This window comes from Nasonia vitripennis, chromosome 3 (genome assembly GCF_009193385.2).
Source record: "Nasonia vitripennis strain AsymCx chromosome 3, Nvit_psr_1.1, whole genome shotgun sequence".
Taxonomy (NCBI): Eukaryota; Metazoa; Arthropoda; class Insecta; order Hymenoptera; family Pteromalidae; genus Nasonia; species Nasonia vitripennis.
In genome coordinates, this window is record NC_045759.1 from 5,883,148 (window position 1) to 5,907,785 (window position 24,638).

Consider the following 24,638-nt stretch of genomic DNA (forward strand, 5'->3'; position numbering starts at 1 on the left):
AATTATAACCCATTATTATTTGCCTAAGATAAGGCAATTCGACACTCATAAGCTTATTCTTGGGTTAAAATTTCTATCAGAGTTATTCTATCAAGGTTATTACAAAAAATAATGTATAAAATTTATTAAACTTTCATTTTATTTGTTTATTTTAAAATCCATTAACTAAATCTATAATAGATCTATAAAGATGCTTCGCTGATCCTTGCCACGGAAAATCCAAATTATTTATAATGTTTCCAGTATCTGGGTTTCTCACATTGTAAATAGTAATATCAGAAAACTTTTCTTTAAGTTTAAAAACATTCTAAAACATCAAAAATTCTATATAATAAGCGTATTTACCTATAAATCTAAAATATTAATAAATATTAAAAACATACCTTCATATAAAGAAACTGTTCATTGTTTCCTGAAAAAATGGCATGTGGTGTATTTATTTTAGTGATGTTATAAGCTACTGATTCTGTGAGTTCATCATTGTACTCTTCGAAGTTCCCTAAAAAAATTCTTGTAATTATTTTATTCTACGGTTAACGAATGTAGCCACTATAATATCTGATTACCTGATTTAATTAATTGAAGCAAATGTAGCAAAGTCTTAGTAGAAGTTCCAGCGGGTACGTATGACAAGATGTCATGGTAAAGTGTCTAAAAAATATATTTACGTTTTATTTTGAGATTGTACCTAAGTGATTTTATATTTTGGACAAACTTACTTTATCGACTATCAAAGGTACTTCTCCAAAGAAGCTGCTAAGGATTCGATCAATGCTATTCAAGTTGACGCTTGGTACTAAAGAACTCAATAATTGTAAAGCAGATGATTGAGGATAAAGTTCTCGCATACCAGTCTGATTTTGAAGAGTCTAATAATTTAATCATATTTATTAAAACTTTCGATTTTTCAATCGCGTTTTATCTAATATTAATACTTATAATTTCAAATTTAACGTTTCATGTAAGTTTTTATTCTTATGTTACGTTTAATTACCTTAATCTTATTTATAATGTCATTTACTGAAAAATCGTAATCAAATGGTTTATTCCAAAAAGCAAATGGCGCGATGCTTATTAAGAGTCTTATTTTCTGATTGTATTCAGGTAGCTTTGACAGTAAGATATAGCTTTCCGTTGCTCCTATAGAATATCCTATATAAGTTAAATCATGACTGTCAGTTGTTTCTAATATGTAATCAATAAAAACCGTTAAATCATTTAAAGCAACTTCATGAAAGCTGCAAAATTTAATCAAAATTATCAAGCTGTCACAGAAAAGTATCTAATAAGTATGCACAGATACTCGTCTTACTCTAAAACCTACCTAAAGTTCCAAAAATCAGTTTCATTATCGAATAAATATTCATGAGATCTTGAATACGAATTACCTCTGCAATTTCCTAGCCAAATATCATAATTCTGTTCTGCCAAAAGGAATGCTGAAGTGCCGTTAAAATCAAAGCGACAGATAAGTACAATATAGTACATGATATAAAGACAAATAAGTACACAAGTAATAAAACAAATGAATTCAAATGATGATAATATCATTACCAAGGTCTTTTTCGGGTCCTTGCAAAACATAAGCATCAGAAGATAAAAATAGTCCATGTTTTATAAAAATAACTTTTTTTTGTTGCGGATCTTTATTTTTATATTTCTTAAAGAGTCTATGTAAAGTAAGTTTGTAGCCATCACTTGTGTTTACAAAATGTTCTTCGGCTACGTAGCCCGGATATTTTTCAACCAAGCCAATCTATGATAATTTTTTCGATGCAAATAAAATTTGTTAAAAGCTATGATTATGAAATATTTTACTTACGAAATCCAAAACTACTAAATGATTATTTGATGATTCTTCAACCGGTTGGTTCAATTCTACTTCTTGACTGTAATTCTGATTGCAATTAACACATTAAGCAAAAATAAAATACTTGTAATTATTTAAGCTTTTTTAATACATACAGTTAATCTTGCGTTTTGATCCGAAGGTGTCAACTTTCGAACTTTTTCAACATCATGTTGTATTTTCAAATGCGGGTGACTGGCTAGCCAATCAAGAATAAATTTCGTAGGGGTGTAAATAGGAAAAATTAATTCATCAATACTAGTTGATGCAAATATCTGTGTTAAGTACAGTAAAAAGTAGAAAATAACGTTGAAGATGGCCATTTCAGTTTCTTTTTTTTCCAGTAAGAGTGTTAAAGTCGAAACTTCAAAACTTGTATGTTTTACCACAAATTTACAACAAAAGAACTGTCACGACTTTACGGTATTAAAAAGTATGAAATTTTCCTATTCTTTTAAAGTCAATATTTAGTATTACAATTTTATTTTACTGAATTTTTAAATTTTAACTTCTTTTAACGTCCAAATTCTTTTTATAAAAATAAAATATTAGCAAGTCACTATCAATTATAAAGCTTGGACTGATAAATAGTTTTTGTTTTGATAAGTAACATTTTACGAACATATCATTTGCATTTTTCGGGTATGAAGTTACTATTTTTTGCAAAACAGCGTTGTAAGTTTGAAAAAACTTTATTTCTTGAAAAAATAGTTATATAGTCATAATTTTCATTCACAATAATGTCGATACTGTTTAATCTGCTTTTTGGTAGTACATTTATTCAATTTGCTAATTTTATTATTTATTTCACACGTTGAATTGTAAATATAATATGCAAATGCAAATATCTTTTTGTTCAAATGTTAATATTGTATACAATCATAACGCCGATCAATAAATTCAAGCATGATTAAAGATTCCATCATTAATGTCAAAAAGAGTTGAATTACATATTTGTTTCTTGTAGTTCCTAGACATTTGAGGGTTCTTAGGGCATTCAAAAACAGTTAAAAAATCTTCTAAATCTTTAAGTGTATTATCTATTTTGGCCAAACTTTCTGATCGGTTACAATTGGACTAAAACAAAAAAATGTATTGTTATTAATTAAAAGTATGTGAATAAAAGCTGTATTGATTTGCTTATATTTTATTGTATTACCTTAATATAAGCTAAAAAGAAAAGCTTTTCACTTGTAATTCCAAGTTCTTTTGTAATTGTATTGCAAATAGATTCACTTGAGCTAACACAATTCTCATCATGCATGGCTTTATAAGCAACTCGTATGGCGAAATTTTCTACAATATCGTCAATCTTGAAATAGTATTTTTCCGTTCCGTTATTGATTATGTACAGGAAGGGATCGTCAGACTAAATATTGGAATATTTTGCATAAGCAAAGCATAATTTAATAAAAAAAATAACGTATAAAAAAATTACCATTTTCATCTTACGATTGCTTATTTCACGCGAAAAGCAACGAAATATGTTATTTTCCACAATATTTATTAACGGAACTGGCTCATAGGATAAGACATCTTTAAAAAAGCGCATTTATCATTATTTAGACAAAATAAAAACATCAAAATATCTATTAGTGCTTACTATTCAATAAATCGTTAGTCATCAATGTATACATGAATCCTGCTAGTTTAACTCCATAAGTACTGAACAATAATTCGCTGTAAAAAATGATTTACATGAAATAGTATAAAAATTAAATATTCCTCCTTCCATAAAGTTCGCTTGTGTACATAAGTCAAAACGTGCACAAGTTTTTTAAAATTTTTTATTTTACCGAATGATTTGAACTTTATTTCGTCTCATACTCAATCGCTATTCTCACTTGGAGAAACCCATTATCGTTCCCACTTGAACAATATGCTATTGCAAACTTACTTTGATATATTCAGCAGTTGATTTAGTAAGGCATCATCGTGTTTGTATCCAAATGTGTATAACCAAATAACTAAAAAGTGGTAATCAATTATGTACTAATACATTTATAAATAAAAAAACTATGTATTCTCACCCAAATAGTTACGAATATTAAAAAGCTCGTTGACACTAAAAGGTACACCCTCCTCAGTAACTCTAAAAAAAATTGTGTGATGAATTTATTATTAACTTTACTTGAATAAATTGTTTGTTCATAATTTTATTATCTTTTTTATGGGTTGATACTTACTCTGGTGAATTCCTCAGATTTCTTAATCTTTTGCTTGTTATTATTTTTTTATAGTTCAAAATATCTGTATAGTAGTTGCCCGTTAGTTTGAACTGTATAATGCATAACACAAGAAATAAAATATCGAGTAATTATTAAGCATCGCATTTTGTCTGCATACATTATTTAAAATACTTACGTCACCGTAGTAATTTGATACAAAACTCTGATTCCAATCGCCTTTTATTATATTTGAAGTTATAGTTTTTAGTTTTTTGCTGTAGTACAGTTTTGCATTTTCATGTAAGGTCTGTGATTGGAGAATTTCATTTTGTATAGCTTTTGTTATTTTTTCTAATAAATATCGACGTCGATACTGTTATATCAAAAGATCGTTAACTTCAAACACATAAATGAATTATTATTTGTTTTAAACAATGCATTATAAACAGGTACTTACCATTACTTTTTCATCTGATTCCCAAAAATGCAATATTACATACGATGTTGCATACAGCTGTGTTTCAATACTACATTGGTATCTTAAGTTATCTGCACTGTAAAATATGGTATTAATTTTATTGATATTTAACATGAACGTTTCATATCAGAAGTAAATTTATTACAGAAGTTGCATACGCTTGTAAATCTACGGTTTCTAATGGCATTAGTTTATGGTAACGTGAAATTTGGAATCTCCATATAAATATTATTGCTTCAGCTAAAAACGTACGTTTGGATTAAATTGTGTATGTGAATTTCATCGAAATAATGTTATTTGCAATCACCTATGGTTTCGTTTGGTGTTGTTGATAAAATTTTAGCTAATTTCATGAAGTAGTTTACTTGATTAATTAATATTATTTCAGTGTTGTCAATGTTTATATCCGCTTGTTTAAAACTTTGTGCAAATATATGAGGCCAATCTATCTATTTTATTATTTCAATCAATAAATTTTCTCTACATTACTAAAAATATTCCGACGCCATACTTACTTGAGCTGTCGAATAGTTATCATAATGATCATTATATGTTTGATTCCATTTTTCGATAGACATGTATGTTTTGGTACTATTGCTTATGTCTAAAGTCATCTGAAATCATGTTAACTGAATTGATAAACTTATAAAACATACTATTTATACATTATTTGCACAAATTAAATTTGTCTACCTGAACCAAGGTTGCCAAAAACTGTTTAACATTTTTATTAGGTAGCATATTTGAATATTGATTTGGCAAGGTTTTATTAATCAGTTTAGTATCCAACTCTCGAGATAATTCAACAATTTGAAAAAAACTCTGTATTAATTTTGGTATTATTTGAATAGATTTATATTTAGATGGCTGCAGCTAAATCAAATAATTAATGCATGTATAAAATTATATGTTTCACAGTTTAAATTATATTTATTGTTCATGGACGATACCGTAATAATGTTTCTCTCTGGATGTCTAGGATTTCTTATTATATTTATGTCAAAAAACGTATAACCAAATCCTAATGAATTAAATTCTTCATGTATGTCTTGCCAAGAATCAGATGAACTGTTCTTAGTGCGTAAGCGATCAAACTCTTCCATACTGGTTTCGAAACTGTTATTTTCTCCTATGAAAAATTAAAAATAAGTACTTATACATATGTATACGAGTTATTTTTCAGAATTTGTATAATACTCACCAAATTTCATGCAGGCTGTGAATAATTCTTGTTCTATTTTTAATGATTTCAGTTCATGGAATTTTTGTTGTTCAGATCCTTCAAAAATTGTGTTAATGAATCATTAGTTCATTTGATTAAAATGATGTCTAAAAGATGTACGTTACCATCTAATATTGGTGTGATCAAGTCCTTAAATTCAGTAGGATTCGAAAATGATCCTACTTTTTTTCCAAAAGTGAATGTATCCTTGCTACATAGGTAAGACGAAGTGTCTTTGCACGGATCTCCATATTTATTGATATCATTTAATATTAAATTATCTACGGAAGTATAAAAAGCAAGTATCTATCAAGTCTTCAACAATTTATACGAAATTCTTACCTAAAAGTACGCATTCCAAGGTTGTACAATTTTTTGCCGAAATATCATGGCTGCCATTGCTATTGTTTAATGCAATAGCTGTACTCGCAGCTATTGAAAAACTGAAAAATATTTTTATTTGAATCTGTTTTTTTTTATAGAATATAAACTATAAATTACGTCACATGCTTAAACATATTAGATGAAAACAATTATAAATGGCTTATTTAAAACGTATTTCATTGAAAAAATATAATATACTTACAAGAATAAATATCGTAACATAGTTTCTAGTGAGCGCACTCTCAGAACTAATGTTGTGAAGCATCTTCTGTCTCATCGTACTTTATTCGTTGAGGTTATCTTAGAATTAATCGTCCGTGACAAGCCATGATACTCTTTCGAAACTTCATATTCATATGAATTTTTAAAATCGAATTTGTCTATATTTTTATTTGGTTAATCGTAAATTCAAAGTCTGTTGACACTTAAATTTGTTTATTAATGTCATTGGTACATATAAAATCGATACATCTAGTTGCAATTTATTCGTTGAGAAAAAACTTGACAACGCGTGAAAAACAGAAAACAGCCATCTTCTTATCACGATTCTCGTAAATACAATTGGTCAAGACTTTTAGCGCGAAGTTTGAAATTGGAAATAATTTCAGATTTTTCAATCTATTTCGGAATTCCACTATTGTCATCTGCTTTATTAAGCTCGTCAACGAACGAAACTTTTTGATCCTGCAAATATCACATAGCTCCTTTTGCAAACAGTCTCGTCCAATTCATCAGCGTTGGCGCAATATACAGAAGAAGAAAAGAGCTGGACATAAAGAATCTCAGAACGATTTAACCACCAAACTTTACTCTGGTGCCCGAATACACATGGAAGTTCGCCTGCGAGAGAATCTCTCAAGACGGCCGCGCAAGTGCATTTAAACTCGGTGCGACGGTAAATAATAGCCGGCGAGATAGGCGAGACGTTAAGTGTCGCGCTCGAGGCTCGGCTAAATTAAGCGAGCTGAGGCGGCGTCGGCGGCTGTGCGAAACTTTTTCCACGAAAATCCTCTTTCAAGGAGAAGAAGCGCCGAGAGATATATATTTACGTGGAACCCTCGAGATAAGCGACCGATTGAATCCCCAAGATGAAGATGTCGCTTAATTGTACTCAATGCCACGTTCTGACTCATTTTTATTAAGGTCTTTCTCTAATGGAGGTTCGTGAAAAAATCGAGGCTGATCTTCCCTTATAGATTGAGTTCGAAATTGAAGTGGATATACAGTGGTTCAATGCTTCGTATAATTATTTATTAGAGAGCATCGTGAAAACGGCGAGTTCAGTACAGCGTTTCGACGAGAGCAGACTTCAGAACCTATCAGAGTGATACATTAAAATGATAAATGCAAATCGCAGAGTTACGCAACAAACGAAGAAACGTCTGGCTAGCGTGTATACCCAAGAAAGATTATGGAGGAAGCAGTATTTCATTAAAGTGTAGTAAACAGGCATTATCCCAAGCATACGTAGTATACATATACATTTATACAGATATATATTCTTATTTCTGCAAGCCCCGCACAGACTCGCCATTCGTCTTGTCTGCGCGTAAAAGTGCACGCAGCAAACGCAGCAAAATTAATTCCCACGCGGGCAGACGAAATTACGATTTTTCCTCTCGGCTCAACTTTTCCCGTATACTCCGTCGCGCCGCAGCAAAGCAGCCTCTACTGCTTCGCGGATAACTCGAAAAGAGAAGTTAGCTCTCGCGCTTAACCTCTGCCATTGTTTTAAGTTTCTTAACGCTTTGCGCGAGGCAAGTTTTCGTCCCTTGTTCAGCGACAAGAGTTGGCGCCGCGGCCTCCCCATTATGCGTTTGTCACAACACTTCGTTTAGAAAGTCATTCAGCGCAAAGTAAACGCGCGCGGACGCGCAGAGGAAATAAGTCGACTTATATATACTATATATATACACGAGTTCTTGGAAACGACTCGAAGCGCATAAAGCATCAGCGAAATTCTTTGTCGAGTTTCTGCTGAAGGAGAGCCGCGATTCCGCCAAATCCACGAGTATTGTACAGTTTTTCCGAATTCGTACTTTGTTGTGTTAAATGTCGTAATTTTATGTGCAGAAATAACCACCAGGGTTGAAGAACGAGAAGCGAGTAATAAGGAAAAAACTCGACTAGAAAATCTTTTCACGCCGGAACTTATACAGCCCTTACGTTCTAGTTCTCTCTTGTTCAGCCAGCTTCTATCTCGCTATAGCCTTCTCTCTGCGACTTCTTTTCGCTCTTTTTAATGACGAGTAAAAACGGAGTCAGCTCAAAGTTCGGCTTGGCCTCTAGTGCTCTTGAAAACGTTATAGGGTGTAAAACGCCGAGATAAGGCATGGCCTCCGAACTCCACCTGCGGTGCTTGCATTGCAGCAGTGTACACAGCGAACACCAGCACCCCAAGAGTATTCTGAAGCTCGTCGCTTCTTTGAACGCTGAGAAAAAAACAGCAGCCTTAGTACATTGTTGCCGCAGCGATTAATTGATTAATAATATTATTAGATGATTTATTATGGATAGGCATGTTTTTCAAAAATCTACGAAAACTGAATTCTTTCTTCTATATTTGCGATACATAATCGAAGGAGTATAGTGGAAAACCCATTAGATAAAATAATCTGACCCTGATGATAAGGATTGTTTTTTCTTATCTAAGGTTATACGCCTGTATTGAGTATTATAGTTCGCTTGGATGAATTTATTTTATGTGTTATTGCAATTAACTGTGGTAACTAAAGAGATAAGATGTATTATCATATCACTCGATCCAATATCCAGATAAAGTATAAAATATCATATTTGATTACAATCACAGCTGATAGAGAAAGCAATGTTCAAATATTTCTCGATTAAAATGGTCAGTAAAGCAGCACGAGCTGTTGTTAAATGTTGTCATCATTTAAAAACAGTTAATAAATTGTGCAAAATACAATCAAACATTCGTATACAGCATTAAAAGTTTTATTTAGTAATCAATATGCTTTCTGAGCAAGTAAAAGGAAATGTGAGTTTAATTTAATAACGGAAACCATAGAACAATTCATATAAGTTAATTCAAACACTTCATAGGTTTCAACATTCCCGAAGCCAGTAATTGTAATTTTAATTTTCGCATTCAGTATCAAATTTTCGTACAACAGCATACGAGGTAAGAGGACGTGAATTTTTTACAATCACAACAGAAACGCACATCTTTTGAAATATTCTGTTTTAGGTACTTTGCCACTTTATTTGGTTGATACTCTTCATTTGGAGGAAAGTCAAGCAACAGTATTTTATCATGCCTTCGGTATGTGCGTTTTCTTTTTCGCTTTTGCTGGCGGAATTCTGGCTGACTCGTTTTTTGGTCGATACAAAAGTCTTATTTATTACAGTACGTCCCTGTCGTTGGGACTTGTACTGCTTACTCTTACTGCAGTCCCGATGCTACATTTTCCAGTAAGGTATTTACAAAATAATATTGCATTATCATCAAACTTATATCTAGAATATAGAGAACACTAGGCCACAAATTCTCCATTTTAGCGAACTGACAATATTGAGCCTAATTATTATAGCAATGGGTTGCGGATCGTTACGATCTTGCGTTCCTGCATTCGGAGGTGATCAATTCATTTTGCCACAACAAGCAAGACAACTCTCCCTCTGGTTCGTGCTCATGTGTATCGCACACAATACTGCCTCACTAAGCGTATCGTTTATCGCGCCTGTGCTTCGGAAAGACCTGACATGCTTCGGGGAACTTACTTGTTACTCCTTGGTCTTCATCGTTCCTACTGTATTGATGATTGTGACAACAGGTATTTGGTGATTTTTATTACGTGAAATTATTCTAGGTCTGTAAATTTAAAAGTTAGTCTTTGCTCATTTTAGTGCTGTACGTGGTTGGTACAAGATTTTACAGGATAGAAAAACTGCAAGAAAACGTTCTACCGAAGATTACCAAATGCGTAACTGTGAGTAATTTTTGTTTGTTTACCTTCTGGATTTAAATAAGTCATCGCTACATATTTTTCTCAGTACGCTTTGTACCAAAGGATCAAATCGAGCGAAAAACGCCCTCATTGGCTGGATCACGCGGATAAAAAATTCGAGCCTACGATGATCGAAGACATAAAATCCGTCACCGCTCTACTCAAGCTCTTTCTACCATTGCCAATTTTTTGGACACTGTACAGCATGACGTCCACCGCTTGGACCTTTCAAGCGTCGAGAATGAACGGTGAATTTGCTGGCTACTTGATCAAGCCTGACCAAATCACTGCGGTCAATCCAGTATTCGTGATCATATTCGTTCCGATTTTCCACTCGTATATTTTTCCATTACTGGCAAAGTATTTCTGGGTGAATACTCCGTTGAGAAAAATCACTCTGGGAGGATTAGTGTTGGCCTTGTCCTACTACGTCAGCGGCGTCATTGAATTGAATCTCGAGGTGAAATCACGCGATTTTTACGTAGAGCGATTCTAAATTCATAACAATTGAATGTAATGTTTCTTTTCTCAAGCCTACCTACGCGAAAATTCCAATGAAAGGTTTGGCGCAGGTACGAATTTTCAATACCCTCGATTGCAATATTAACATGAATATTGAAAATCAAGATTTTGTATTAGAAAGACTGAGCATGTGGCAGAACATAAGTATTTCAGCTAATAAGACTGTGCCGTTTGAGTACAGAGCAGACTACAGTAACTGCGGTATCTACGATCTACCATCGGTGATAGTGTCAGGTAAACTGTGATACATGGAATAATATACCTATACACATGAAGTTTTTTTAATCAACAGGGAAGTTGGAGGCGGTAGAAAATAGCGCAACTTCGTGGGCTATTACTAAGAAAGGATTAAGTTATAGGTACACAGATAGTATAGATAAGTCCAAATCGGGTAATCCTCGGATAAGAGCATTGATTTACATCGATACCGATCTTACAGAACCAAAACCCGTACTCCGAATCACGCACAATAATGAAACTTTAGAAACAATTACTTTATCCAAAAAATTTAACGCATCAGTATTCAAAGAAGTCGCTCACAAGTCATACGATTTCTATGTTAACGATCGACTAGTCGAATCGAACGCTTTCATAAAACTTGGAGGAGTTTACACCGTAGTGGGATATGCGTCAGAAAATAAAACCGTCGCACGTGCCATAACTGTAACGGAACCCAATTCGTTCCACATACTCTGGATATTGCCGCAACAGTTTTTGTTGGCTATCGCCGAAATCATGGTCGAAGTATTAGTAATGGAGTTTGCTTTCTCGCAAGCGCCTGTCAGCATGAAAGCACTGCTGCAAGCTCTCTGGCTTTTCACTGCTTTCTTTGGCAACTTGATCGTCATCGTCGTCACCGAGGCTCGAATATTCGAAAGAAAGGTGAAAATAGTCAGATATTTAATAATTTTTATTTATCCCTATTTCATCTCGATTTTTCTAGGCTTTCGAGATTTTTTTCTACGCTGTTCTGATGACTGTCGCTATGGCCTTCTTCGCCACGTTAGCAAAGTTTTACCGATACAAGCAAGATTCGGAGGATAATTTAGAAAACGACGCGAAAGAAGAAACCTCGAAAAATACTTAAGAGCGAAACAAATCGGTAAATGTAACAAGAGTATCAAAGATTTTCATCGAATAAAAGTGAGAAATTCTTACTCGAACGCGTCTTCGAAAACACAAATTCACTACCTCCATTAATCTTCTAGCTGTAAGCGATGCGGGCTCATTACACACGGGTTACATTGTTTACAACCCCTATTACGTCTCGGGATAATTCCGAACGCTATACGTGAACAGACTTCCCGTATAAATTCGCAAAAAGCAACTTCCCAAAAGCTGCAAGCTCCGTAGTGCGCGGAGCATGAAAATCGATCTGCCGTAAGTAACTTATTCAACACCCAGGGCGACAAATCAATGCGCGCTCGGTAGTCAGCGAAGCTCCCTCTCCTGCTCGCGCCCTCAACGATTCCCCGGCGATTAATCCGCGTTAGACGCGCCATCTTCGGAATATACCATCAGCAGCGCAGAACGACAGGGAGTAAGAGCATACGAGACGGATAGGGATGTGTATCCGGCGTTAGTCCACGTGCTGCGGGTATTAGATGTCTCTATATACACCGACGAGAGAGAGAGATGCCTCTATGTCTAGGGAAGCCTGCAGATATAGAGCAATGTCGTTGATGAGGGTACAAAAGGATCGAACCCGCGTCGAAGCCAATATGCAGGAGTAGAGAGAGAGAGAGAGAGAGAGAGGGAGAAGCTTCGGAAGGAAAGGCTTCGACAAAGCCGTACATTAATTATCCCTGATTAGTCGATGCGCTATTAATCTCGCAAAAGTAATTAGCGTCTCGACGCTCGCGCCGCTACTTCGTCATCCTTATCCCCTTGTCTACGCGCAGCACAAGGATGCCACACTGCAGTAGCCGGAGTATAGAGCCGATCGAATCGACGTCTCGTCGCGGTTGAGTTAATCTGCGCATTACTACTCATCAGCCGACTGTATACTATATACCTATAATGCCCGTTTTGCGCGTTAATCGTAAGCGATGAGCTTGATCTTCTTACGCCTGCACTGATTGTCCCCCCCCCCCCCTCTCACTATCTATACACTCACGAGATGAAGGAGCACATCCGTCTTATTATCGAAGCTTCAAGCTGTCCATCAATCTTCCTTCGCCTGTTTTCTCAACACGCAGGTGGCAACCCACTAAAACAAATCGGATTCGCGTCGCGTTTTGACAGGCGACGCCAGCAAGTGCAGCAAAACAAAGTTATATATAACGCGCGAGTATCTCGTGTCGTCGACCCGGCGCCGAATAAGCATGCATTATTCCTTGCCTGCAGGGCCCGCTCTCGGGGGTATAATTACGCCGAGATATTGTCGCGCAGGTGAGAGGGATGACGCGCTGAGAGAACGACCGAGCTTCGCATCAGACTCGCAGCTTATATTAGGTACGTGTACGGCGCTTCTCGTCGAAAGAGTACACGTGTATGTATACGCGGGAGATGCTGAGCGGGCTGCTAATGGATTTAGCGCACGTGTGCAGTTGTGCGGAATACAGAGTTGAGTCGTTAACCGATGTTTTCATGTGATGATCGATGACTCTTAAATAATTCAGCAAAGTATCAATTTCTTTTTCTCCTAACTTTCAACTACAAAAGAATATAAGATATCGCAGAAGTTCAACGCCAGCAAAGTCTCAAGCTTGCGAGAGTCACCTCCTCGCTTCTGCAGTTCTCTCGAAAACATTAAAGGCATTTACTCACTTCCGAGCTTGCAGAGCCTCTTCCGTTTCAAATGAAGCAGCTCATGCGATTTGCACGCGCTCACACATACATATAGCATATCGCGCGCGACTGCCTCATCAGAGAGAGAGAGAGAGAGAGAGAGAGAGAGAGAGAGAGAGAGAGAGAGAGAGAGCGACGACTTTGCTGCCGCTGAATTCTCATGGCATCTCGGATTCGGCTGCTAGCGGCATTGTTATTCGAAACCGCTTTCCCGCGCTCGCGCTGACGCGGGAAGGAAGCCCGTGTGACGTTCGCCTCTTTCTCTCTTCCTCCCACCTCCCTCCTCCTCTCGGGCTCGACTCAGCTTCAATCTGCAGACACTATGGATGCGCGTCTCGGCTTTCAAGCTCGGAGTAACAGCGAGCTTTGTCGCGTTTTCTCTTTGTTCCGACTCAGTGGGACAGACGCGCTTATATATTGCTAACGGGCCAATTATAACTTGGCTTGAGCTCGTCGCTGATAAGCTTAATTATATAGGTGGAGCATTGCTGCTGAGTATGCGATTGTTTTGCAGCGAAAATTTCGGCCGTGTGTGCTACGCGTAAAATGTTGAGTTGAATATTGTTAATGTTTACGCGTGCTTCGAAAGCTCGGACTTGCGGCAATTTCAAGAGTCTTATTATAGCCGAGGAACAATTTTAGTAATCAACGACCTTGGCGAGGAATTATATAAGCCGCGGCAAAACGTCTTTGATCTCGCGTGAGAAGTACACTCAGACTCGACGCGGCGTAAAATGACATCGTCAAAAGACCAAGCGACGACTACTGCTACATGGCCCCGCCGACACGCATCCGGTCGTAACGATCCTCGACTACGGCGTTTTTCCGTTTAGCCGCGCGAAAAGAAGTCTCTCGCGCCGGGCAAAAGTGTGCCACGCAGTTGTTTTTCTTTTCCTTTTTCCCTCTACTTCCAAGCCTTTGTCTCGCTCTCGGGATTTACCTTTTCCTCGGGTTTAATCTCTTCTCCAGCCGCAGCTGCTCTTGTACCTCAGACTCGTTCTCACACTTCTCCCAGAGCTTTTCCGAGGCGACGAGCGCGTTTAAATAATCGAAACTCTAGAAACAGATATACGCTCGTAAAAAGCCAGCGCTAATTTCCACCGACGCGCGCAAAGCCAGGCGAAAAATTCACTTATACAAGACGTCCTTCATTACAAAGCCCCGTACAAAAAGAATCTGCCATCCTAAAGACATTACCAAAGCTGCGCGAGCGACGCGCCTTAATTCAAGACAAAAAACGCGCAAGTGAGAGAGAGAGAGAGAGAGAGAGAGAGAGAGAGAGAGAGAGAGAGAGAAAAATCAAGATACTCTGCCATCTTTCTTCCGCGTGCGCGCGTTTCCCGCAGCCGTTTTTCTTCCCGCATGCCTCTTCTTTCAGCTATGCGAGGAGTCCAGGGCGCGCAGCGCCGCAAAAAGGAATTACGGACTGATGCGTTTATGCGACGCAATTTTAAACGGATTACCTCCCGACGCTATATGCTTCGCCCGCAGCACCGCCGCGGATTCAAAGTACATTAGCGAGAGAAGGTCTTCTCCGTCTGTGTGTGCGTATAGTCTCCGCGCGGCGACTTCTTCTTCCTCGGCAATCGGCACAAAAATACATCTATATAATATCCTCTCCGTAGGGCTTTTCGGGTGGTAGCCTCCCCGCTTTAAAAGATAATTTACCGACGGCTCCTTTTTATTGCACCGCCGCCGGATAGACGACGTCGTTTTCGGAGAGCGCGAAGCCGACGAGTCCGAATCGTTTTCAAATTAGCGTTCAAGTCATTTCGCCCGGCTTGCGGGACTTTAATTATGAGTTTCGCTCGAAGCGTGGATAATTCGACGCTTTTTCCCAGGACATGGCGGAAGGAGAGAAATATACGCCTGGTGATGTTAACGAGCAGCCGACGTTTGTCGCGTTTATTCTCGTCGTGACTAATATATCGCGCGAAATGCACTTCGAGATAATGGATGCGGAACGAAAGTGGGACGTCAGTCGAGTGCAAAAATAAGGATATCGTTTCGAAAAGTCCATTGTGCCGGCAATTTAATTTTAATTTAAAGATATCTCGCTTCTTGGTAAATTAAACAGCGTGTTTGAGCATACTCTTTTTTTCTTTGAAACTCGGTCGCGAGGTAAAAAGGAAACTGGAGCAATCAATAGTCGAAAACCCGCTGAGAAAAATCATCTTAGCTTTTTTTACCTCGGCGATCTTCGTAAAAATCGAACAATTTTCTGCATAGTCGATCATTCGAATAACATTTTTCCCACATAAAGCGCCAAGTTTTCACGATAAACGTTTCTCAGTCTTTCGCGCGCGAGACTATGCTTATAAATAAAAAGTTCCCATTAAAATTTCATTTCGTTCACTTCGCTTGGCCGAGACGACCGCTGCTATTTCTCCCGCGGCGCGCAACTAGCTTTTTGTCCGAGTCGCGTTGCATTTGTCTAGCCACTTTTCTCCGCCGTGGCGGTAGCACTTAGATTTATTTAGCATTCCTCTCGCGCTCGTTCCTTCGTTAAGACTTAATAAATGCGCTTTTTCATTGTTGAATTTGTTCCGAGTTTGCGGCGGCTGTACTTCAACTTTGAGAGAAAGAAGGTAGACTGATGCAAAATTAAAATCCATTATGGGGTGATGATTTCTACGGTGAGCTTGTTACATTCCACGAGCTTTATAGCGAAACGCGAGAATATAAAATTGTGAAAAAAAATAGAACAGTTCGGGCCTGCCAGAGGCTATAAAAAAATAGAATTGAAAAGAAAAAAACGTTGTGTGTATAATTCAAACCCTGAAAAAGCTCTCGCCTCGAACAAATAAACGAAAAAACAATGACCTCAACAAATTGGCGATCGCTTATCATGAATCCGTTAAAATGGAAATCAAAGAAACTGCCAACAAAAACAGAACAAAAAAACAACAACGCCTGGTGGTAAACTGCATATTGCGGCAAAACGAAAAAAAAACAGTCAAGGTAAAAATAGAGCCTGCGCCGATCAGTGCTGCTGCAGCTCTGCTTTTAATTTGCCGCTGCGCTTGGTTTCCGCAGTTTTGCTTAATCAATAGAATCATCGAGTTCACGCGTCGCTTCGCGCGTTAAACAGCCCGCTGCGTGCCGTTAATCGCTTTACCATTTGCATACTGATACGCGGCGCAATAACGCTATTTCGGATCTGTCATGTTCTGTCTGCATATTCGAGTGTCTGCGAGCTTTTTAAAAAAGCTTTATTACGAGTTTTTTAAAATACTTTTTACTTATATCTGAATGAAATACATACAAGCTTTTTTATTTTCCGACCTTTTTTAGTATAAAGGATGTAGTGCATTTTCGCAGTATACGAATAAAAAGCTCCATATCCATTGTGAAACAGGATTTCCAAACTCAATTTAACGAGCACGCGCAGTTTTCTACAGGAGAAAAAACTCTAGCATCGTGCAGAGCTTGCGACGACGTCGGCGTTCGAATTCGGGCCGAAAAACAACGTAGCGCACGGAAAATACGCGAAAAGGGTGTTCGATTTTCTTCGACCATACGGCGAAGCCCAGTTGCACGGAAAATGGCGTAAAACTATTTCCTCCCCCCCCCCCCCCCGTTATATGAGCGAGTATCCCTGATGTACTTGTACGGCTTCTACCAGTTTTATATTGTTGGGGAAATTTAATATTGCTTCGAAAACGGAATCTTTTCGATGGAGGTATTTTCGAAGAAAAAAATCTCTCTCGGCCCTCGAGCCGCGGCGAGCAAATGCGAACTTTGAAAAATGCGCACGCGCGTACAAAGGAACTGCGGCTGAACTATGAAAAGATGAAGCTAGAGAGTCGAGCTTTAAGACGCATCGCGCGAGGCGAACTTCGTAGCCAAGTAGCTGCGGTGAATTAAGCTCGTCCCTCCTCGTCTGACTGATTTATTTTATGGGCGAACTTAGTCAGTAGTCCTGGCGTCCTTTGCAGCACTGTAAGCTTTCTCTCCCTCTCTTTGGAAGATGCGATTTTAATCTGACGGCCAATTAACGAGCCGCTGAAAATGTGCCCGACTCGCGCTAATGCCACGCGATTATCGAGCGCGCGCTGCTTGCAAAGGGCCGAGTTATATCGGGCCGGGGATCCTCCTTAACAGGCTACTTTTCGTTTAAGTGCGAATTATTGGCTCGAGATGCCTTAAGTGTTTCGGGGCGAAAAATCGCGCCTCGTTCGGCGAGAGTAACCTTCTCTCGCTCTCTCGGAGCTAGCGGCTGCTTTAATTAGATTAAATGGCTCGGCTTGGAAGTTCGCGAGGTATTGAATTTTTCCGATCTGAATCGATGGGACATACTTGTGAAGATGAATTATTCATTCATTTATGCCTGATGTGAGCTATAATCCAAAGTATAATATAATAATTATTTACTGTACAATCCGAATTCAAAGTATCTCTATAATTAAACAATTATTATCAGAATTAACATTGTATTAAGATTGAAATTTTCATTTAAAAAATACAAAATCCTCACTGTAACACGAATCCCCTTCGTTCTCTGTTACAGCCATTGCACGAGCGACTGCATAGACGTCTACGCCGGTCCTACGCCAAGCAGCGCCTTGTTGAAAACGTACTGCGAGAGGAAGAAGGGCAGCGTCGTTCACGTCGGCAAGGATATGCTCGTGGAATTCCGGTGCGTTTCTCATCAGCCACTTTCTTATTCCCAACCATTATATCTGTATATACGATTGTCGCACGTAACGCATAATTCATCATGCAGCAGCAGGAGCTAGCTTTAAAAAAGAAAACCCTTTCGTCGCGCTGCAGCATAATAAGGAAACGGTTTTCCCAGCGCGCTAAGAACTTGTCGCTGAAATAATATGTAGCCTCTTAGCTTACATATACATATAGAGTGTATATAAGGTCTCGCGAGAAATTTCCGAGTCTGAAAAATGCAAGCCCTAAAAGCTGGGGGGTGGGCAGCAGCTGAATGATCACGTAAAAGGCTGCAGCTGAAAGAGTAATGAAATCCCACGCTCTCTCAACGGACGTATACAGATATATACATAAGCCAGCTCGACGTGCATGTATACACGTGGGATGTATTGTCTGTGTGTGTATATATGTCAGTCGCGAGCCTGGAACTGCCAAGCTCTAGAGGGCTTTGTCACACGTATACAAAGACGATTGTCGATGTTTGCAGATCCGGACCCGAAGTTGCGCCGTTCGACTACAATGGCTTCGTCGCGACGCTCACTTTCGTCGAGCTGACGACCGAAGCGCCGACTACCACCACTCTGGCAACCACCACCACTACCAGAGCATGTAAGAAAGCTTGTTTTGCTTTGGAGCTTTATATCTGATTTTTTTTTCTTTTGAGCTGTGCAACTTTAAAAGGAATCGAGAGCGCCTTTTTATCGTGCCGTCGAACGTCTCGAGCTTTCGTCGATGAATATGTTACGAGAGCCTGATATTTTCAATTTGAACAAATGAAAAGTAAACTAACGAAGACTGACTGTGAGTTGGCGTCTGAGAGATTGGCAAATTTTGCTCTTTGTATTTATTTTGCGAAATAACTGTTATATATCGTGCATCAAATCAGGACAGTTTCCAGTGAACAAATCCAAATATAGAGTTTTTATTTACGTCGTGTCAATTAACATCTATACATCTAAAACACATATGGTACTAAGAGAAACTTTTTGACGTATTGTAAAGTGCTCGTTTACATTGATGCAGATAACTTGTTTCGCAATTGAAAATGGAGAAATAAAAAGCTATGTCCCAAATAGCTACAGGGTAGGCATATAACTGCGTCGCTCTCCCCTATGTATAAACGTACCCTCTATTTCGTTCAGCCTTTTGATGTGGATCGCGTTGAAAGCATTAGTGACATCTACATCAATATCAAAAGCCTCGCACAATATTTAACTCGTCAAAGCAGCAACATAGCCAGCTTACACTATATCCATACACATGATCCCCACAGCCGAGATGATCAACTCGCCGAGCAGCGCGAGCATCTCTAACGCCATCATCCCTAACGGACACCATCATCAGCTGGCCTCCCAGCAGCAGCAGCAACATCAACAGCAGCAGCGCAACGGTGTCTACAACCCAGAGAAGCAGCGAAGCAGAGATCACAGCTCGGGTTGCGACGTCGAGGTCAGCGGCGAGAAGCAGCGAATGGGCTCACAAAGCACGCGCGGCCGAGCCGGCAGTGCCGTCCAATCCAGCAGCTGCCGGCTGCTCCTTCTCGGACGGAATTACGACACCGTGCACGTATCCATCGCCAACTACAATCTCAGGTGGGCTGCTGCTCCTCCATCCTCGACCCTTTTTTTCTCTTATCCTGTCGTTGTGGCTGGACAGATAGGGATGTCTTTTTTTCTTGTAATTTTTTTTTTGGTATCGTATAAATGTTTTATCTCCAGCCCCCCATCTAGCCAAACCTGTGTGTGATGTCGAGGCAAATCCTAGTGTCTCAAGCTCGTCCACTCGACTGCATACAAGCACGGAATAAAAAGCACGACTTTGCGAACGCGCGAAAAATAAAAAGCGCGTGAAACGCAACGTTACAATGCGCTAATTCTCCGCGAGCATATGTACACGAAAGAGAGAAAGAGAGGCTTTATCCGATGTATTTTCGTCCCTGCGAGCAGTGCTTGCTCACTTTTGTCCGTATGAGCGCGAGAAAGAGGACGAGAGCGCGGCGACCACTTCAAAGTCGCCCTCGACATTTTTCGCGCAGCAGTTCTCTCTTTCTCTCCCTCTGTGTGCGATCCTCTCTTTTTCTCGCGAAACGTGCGGATTCCGCTTCTCCGTGATTTGTCCCGGAATTTTTTCCATTCCGGCCGCGACTCCAGTTTTGGTTGCTTATGTGCTACTGTTCTATATACGTTTGTATGTATGTGTGTGCTATGTACTGTGTGAGATGAGAAAGAAACGACGGAGGAAGTCGCGGTTATACACCGGCTGACACATGTTACGTCGTGTTTTCTTTATTTTAGGGGAGGGGAAGGTACGTGCAGAAACGGGTGAGTATGAACAACGGATGCAGACAATTTTCTCTGATATATACAATCTCATTCTTTTGTTTATAATTATTATACTTATCAGTCAACAACTTAGCTTTCTTGTCAATGACTCTTGTTCAGCTCTGATATATTCTATTCATTTTATCAGTCAGTCAGTCAAACTCAGAGAAACATCTTCATTCGCTTATACGCGCAGAGTATAATACGAGAGAGATTATTGAAAAAAAAACTTTGATTACAACTATAATCAGTCACGTTTCCGAAAGGAACGACAAAATTTCTGCATTGTCTGAACTTTGATGGATGAGTGTGGTGTAGCTATAAAAAGAAAAAGCTCTCTCCAGTGCATGCCGAACAACAAAAATATCCGGGAAATCTCGACTACTCTCAATCGCGTGTACATTTTTCGCATACTCATATTCATCCTTCAATCTCACGTCATACAGTCCGATGACATACCGGCTTTAATTACGCAAAGCCAAGACTTTTTATAGGATCATACTTGAGAGGCCAAAAGTTTCAATTACCGCTCGCGCTTCCATCACGGCATCGGCTCTAAATTCGCTCGCGTGAATGATGCAGAGCTTCGAGATAACTACTCTTTTTCGGAGCGTGAGCTCGTCGGTAATAGGCTTAATCGTCCATTTTCCCTTTTGAGCTGAACGGCCGGAACTTTTTCAATTTGTCACCGCGAGCGAGGCCGCGCTGAAAAAGTTGCTCGGACGCATGAAAAATAGCTCGAACTTGCGGCCTAGACAAAGAGCTTTTGAAAAATGATTTAGCGCGAGTATATACGTATATGTTATAATCCAGCAGGTTTCGAAATGAATACGTGAACTTGCGCAAACTCGACTTTTTGTCTAGAATGCTTGAAGCCTGGCCGATGATTTTTTCTTCATTGGTTTGTATGTGAATCGTTCTTAATACCGTTTAAAATTGTGTTTTCGAATAAACGTTTCCGGCAAATCCTCGAAAGCTCTTCGATGAAGCAAGAATAAATCCAAAAGGCACGGCAGCTCGCACGTGCAAACGCAATCGCCCTCAAGCCCGAGTTTAGTCACCTGTTTATCCACGGGAGCTTGAAAAAATCATGTCCGCGGCATGAACAAAGTATAAAACGAAAAAGCCCCCCGCGAACTTTACGACTCACACGCGTCGGAAAAGCCATAAAGAACACACCGAGCTTGGTCGCGCGTGACGGTAAACACGTACAGAATCAAAGCTAGTATAGTGTCCGAGAAAAATATACAACTCGGCATTCGTTACACCATCCAAAATCTAAAATAACTGCAACGAAAAATTTTTATACACCCCTCTCCATCAGCCATAGAAAAGTGATGTCAAGCCTCGAGAGCACGCACTACTGTATCCATCGACACACCCACACACAGAGCATGCACACGTCTCTTTGCAAGCTCGAAAGCATGTAAACGAGAGCACGTATGTAGTGTAGACACACCGGCTGCCTGACAAACGACGCTGCACGGTTTATTTGGTCCCGTGTTTGCGCCCGTGTCGCTCGCTCGATGCTCGTGTGTTTGCTCGATGCACACGATTGCAGGCCCTGCTGCGCGCGAGCTTCCGAGCGAGCGCTTCGCAAAAGTGCGGAAAATGCCAAGTCTGATGCGTGACGAAGACGCGGACCGGGGATGCGTGTAGGAGAGCCGATGCATAATTAGTTGTATGCTATAGCGAGATGAACGGAATATAAACTACAAAGTTGGGGATCCGTCAGACGCGAAAATCGCTTCCTATACGTATAGATGCGGGGAAAATTGCATTTCCGAAGGCATTAGCAGCACGTCGCCGTCTTTTTCGCGGCCTACGCGCCGCTTTCTGCAATTACACTTGAGCTCTCGGGGGAGCGCGCACGTATGCGTCGTCTGCGTGTATATACTGCTCGCGAAAGTCGAGGAAATGCATCGCTTCCTGAAATTGACGTCTCCCTTTGGTATTTCCCTATAGCATCTGCGCGTGAGGTGTATATGTGGGGGTGTATATAGCTAGAGAGTTTGCCGAGAGACCTCTCGCGCGCGAGCGCATTTTCCCGATGTGTTTCGAATCTCACGCTCTGATAAAACGCCTGTATACATATATATATATTCCCCGCTGCGACGTGATATTTGCTTATTTTTCAGTTTTTATTCCCCTAACGATTCGCGCAGGGTGTAGATTTATATTTACACGCGAGTTACGCCGTCGCGCTTATAGGTATGTATGTATAGGTAGAGACTGCACACAGGTCGCGTGATTAAAAAGAATATACAAAGCTCCGAGAGAGCTTTTATAGCCCCGTAAAGCAGATCTTTCGGCAAATACGAGAGAGAAATCGAACGTCGGGAATCCACGATGTGCCTCAATCAGCATTTCAGCGGCGTAGCGCCCCTAAAGCCGAAATACGTGTAGATAGATAGAGAGAGAGAGAGAGAGAGAGAGAGAGAGAGAGAGTGCGCTCTGCGTCGTAATTCTCGCGCCGTAAAAAGGGACAGAAGCCGGCGCTGCCGCCGAGAGCGAGCGAGCGAAACAAGAAAAACAAATACACAGCTTCGAACTTTGCCATTACGATAATGCGCCTCGTCGCGTAGTACGTATAACCCGGTATAACGAGCAAGAGGAAAGCTCCGAGAGAGTAGCTGCGGTTATACACGAGCGCGAGTCGAAGGAGCAGAGCCATTTAGAGTCGCGCGCGAGCGACCAATCAATACGGGACTCATAAATAAAATATCGCGCGCTCGCGTTTGGCAAAGGGGCGAGCGCCCAAGACGTATAAACAAGCGCCGAGGCTACTGCTGCTCTGCTCGGCTGGCGATGTTGTAGGAAGTCGAAACTCGAGCCAGGTCCATTCTTATTCCGAACGAGCAGACCCGGCGCCGCCACCGCCGTCGAGGGTATATATATAGTGCTACAATCGACTCGCACGATTCTTATTATCATAAACAATTCGCGATGCTCGAGATGTCGAATACTAAATGAGGCAGGGGCGTGTATAAGAAAGCGCAAAGCGAGATTTGAAGTTTTCCTCGCCGCGGGTATAGGTCAGTGTTGGGGGATGAATTTCGATCGACTTGCGGTTTGTTCTTAATTGGCACGACGCTATGTGATTTCGTGATGGATTGGGTTGGTGGCTTGAATTTTAACACGATACGTAAATTTGGCTTTTTACGTCTTTTCAACGTACTGTATAAAAAATGTTTCTCTAGTTTTAACGCGAACGATTTATTATTTCTTTATTACGCGTTGTTCAGCAAATCTCTCCCTCTCGAGTAGTAACGGTCGCGGTATCCGATCAAAAAAGTTGCGCGAACAAGCTACGCAAAATCGAAAAGATTAAAAAAAAAAGAAGAGATAGAAGAGAAACTAGCAGGCAGCAACCTGAAACTTCTTTAACTGCTAGAGCGGGTATAACGCTCGCGGGATAAAGCGAGCGAAACGAGAGTCGAGTGGAAAAAGCAGCACAGCCTATACCGTGAGGGCAGCATAAATTTTGAATGGAATATTGTAAATCCGACCGCTAGCGAAGCGGCAAAGTACTTCGTATATAGTGTAGCCTCGGGAATACCTTATACACATCCCCGCTTATACGTCTTTCGCGATTCAAACCGAGAGATGAACGCGTACGCGTGTTTGCATCCTGTATATATCTATACGGATATATTCCCTGGGCTGAACGAGGTAAGCGGACGATGGGGGAGAAGTTTGTTTTTGCAGGTGTATAGCTCGTCTTGATGAAAAAGTAACTTGTGTTAGTATACCAGTATAGAAACAAAACAATTTTCGACCAACTTTTGACCCACCGCTTGCACTTTCCGAGTTTCTCGCCTGCGGCGATAGGTGGCGCATGAGCACTTTTCTATTTTCCTTATCTAATCTACGCGCCGAATGCATGTATAAAGCGGTGTGCTATCTATTGCCAAAACTGTCTTGCTGCTTAGGCCGCTAGTCTTATAAGTGCCTGAGTTAATACAGCATTCGCTTTTTAAAATAATTCATCCATGTTACCTTAGCTTTATACGCACGCTTAATTGGTTTATATCAGTTGAATTGCACTACTTGTAAGCTCTACCTCCTCTTTTGCGTTAAATACTTGGAAGCATTTACCCAGGTCTTTGTTAAGGCTTTTCAAACTGATAGAACTTCTCGCTCTTCTAGGATAAAAGCCCCTTTCGCCGCTTTCAAAGTTATCTAATTCAAAATATCGATTACCCCGTGTACTACACTGCGTTAATTATTAAATCTTCTTATGTAAGATGTTTCGTAATTTTCCCCCAGCT

At 39.8% G+C, this 24,638-nt stretch overlaps 4 protein-coding genes across 6 annotated transcripts in view; 2 read left to right on the top strand and 2 right to left on the bottom strand.

Moving 5' to 3' along the window:
* The window catches only part of LOC100679318, a 166,412-nt gene that overhangs the window by 127,049 nt on the left and 14,725 nt on the right, over positions 1 to 24,638 (top strand). For both annotated transcript variants that reach the window (XM_016984242.3, XM_016984241.2), the window contains 4 exons: positions 17,895 to 18,023; positions 18,534 to 18,655; positions 19,320 to 19,638; positions 20,341 to 20,367. In XM_016984242.3, the coding sequence (XP_016839731.1) occupies positions 17,895 to 18,023; positions 18,534 to 18,655; positions 19,320 to 19,638; positions 20,341 to 20,367 (597 nt within the window). The remainder of the gene's footprint in view (positions 1 to 17,894; positions 18,024 to 18,533; positions 18,656 to 19,319; positions 19,639 to 20,340; positions 20,368 to 24,638) is intronic.
* Positions 117 to 2,281, bottom strand: LOC107980926 (lipase 3). The gene is made up of 9 exons (XM_016984250.2): positions 1,966 to 2,281; positions 1,823 to 1,897; positions 1,555 to 1,756; positions 1,325 to 1,439; positions 995 to 1,238; positions 720 to 869; positions 567 to 651; positions 384 to 499; positions 117 to 307 (listed from the first exon to the last, which is right to left on the bottom strand). Exons 1-9 carry the CDS (start codon positions 2,170 to 2,172, stop codon positions 152 to 154), a joined length of 1,350 nt encoding a protein of 449 aa, XP_016839739.1. The 5' UTR covers positions 2,173 to 2,281; the 3' UTR covers positions 117 to 151.
* Positions 2,528 to 6,637, bottom strand: LOC100123612. The gene is made up of 18 exons (XM_008215520.4): positions 6,304 to 6,637; positions 6,060 to 6,160; positions 5,843 to 5,998; positions 5,697 to 5,774; positions 5,446 to 5,624; positions 5,189 to 5,368; positions 5,011 to 5,109; positions 4,803 to 4,944; positions 4,654 to 4,735; positions 4,475 to 4,571; positions 4,214 to 4,390; positions 4,036 to 4,127; positions 3,880 to 3,941; positions 3,747 to 3,816; positions 3,453 to 3,529; positions 3,288 to 3,385; positions 3,009 to 3,218; positions 2,528 to 2,926 (listed from the first exon to the last, which is right to left on the bottom strand). The coding sequence occupies exons 1-18, from the start codon at positions 6,321 to 6,323 to the stop codon at positions 2,750 to 2,752; spliced, it is 2,097 nt and encodes a 698-aa protein (XP_008213742.1). The 5' UTR covers positions 6,324 to 6,637; the 3' UTR covers positions 2,528 to 2,749.
* Positions 8,894 to 11,721, top strand: LOC107980925 (peptide transporter family 1-like). Of its 2 annotated transcripts, XM_016984244.2 has the most exons (9): positions 8,894 to 9,102; positions 9,168 to 9,246; positions 9,313 to 9,541; positions 9,624 to 9,898; positions 9,972 to 10,054; positions 10,119 to 10,532; positions 10,606 to 10,828; positions 10,887 to 11,476; positions 11,538 to 11,721. In XM_016984244.2, exons 1-9 carry the CDS (start codon positions 9,076 to 9,078, stop codon positions 11,679 to 11,681), a joined length of 2,064 nt encoding a protein of 687 aa, XP_016839733.1. In that variant the 5' UTR covers positions 8,894 to 9,075; the 3' UTR covers positions 11,682 to 11,721. The 2 variants fall into 2 exon arrangements, with proteins under 2 accessions (XP_016839733.1, XP_016839734.1); XM_016984245.2 differs by lacking the exons at positions 8,894 to 9,102; positions 9,168 to 9,246 and having other exon boundaries at positions 9,478 to 9,541; positions 9,656 to 9,898.

What these genes read in the sequence shown, in the direction of transcription:
- LOC107980926 (XM_016984250.2), bottom strand. Translation starts at nt 2,172, where the DNA reads ATGGCCATCTTCAACGTTATTTTCTACTTTTTACTGTACTTAACACAG. An exon ending in AGGACCCGAAAAAGACCTTG is followed by an intron (nt 1,440 to 1,554) that starts GTAATGATATTA and finishes ACGGCACTTCAG; the next exon opens with CATTCCTTTTGGCAGAACAG. An exon ending in AACAGTTTCTTTATATGAAG is followed by an intron (nt 308 to 383) that starts GTATGTTTTTAA and finishes TTGATGTTTTAG; the next exon opens with AATGTTTTTAAACTTAAAGA.
- LOC100123612 (XM_008215520.4), bottom strand. Translation starts at nt 6,323, where the DNA reads ATGTTACGATATTTATTCTT. An exon ending in AATCTGAGGAATTCACCAGA is followed by an intron (nt 3,942 to 4,035) that starts GTAAGTATCAAC and finishes AATTTTTTTTAG; the next exon opens with AGTTACTGAGGAGGGTGTAC. An exon ending in TCTTTTTAGCTTATATTAAG is followed by an intron (nt 2,927 to 3,008) that starts GTAATACAATAA and finishes TTTTTGTTTTAG; the next exon opens with TCCAATTGTAACCGATCAGA.
- LOC107980925 (XM_016984244.2), top strand. Translation starts at nt 9,076, where the DNA reads ATGCTTTCTGAGCAAGTAAAAGGAAAT. An exon ending in ACCATCGGTGATAGTGTCAG is followed by an intron (nt 10,829 to 10,886) that starts GTAAACTGTGAT and finishes TTTAATCAACAG; the next exon opens with GGAAGTTGGAGGCGGTAGAA. An exon ending in CTCGAATATTCGAAAGAAAG is followed by an intron (nt 11,477 to 11,537) that starts GTGAAAATAGTC and finishes CGATTTTTCTAG; the next exon opens with GCTTTCGAGATTTTTTTCTA.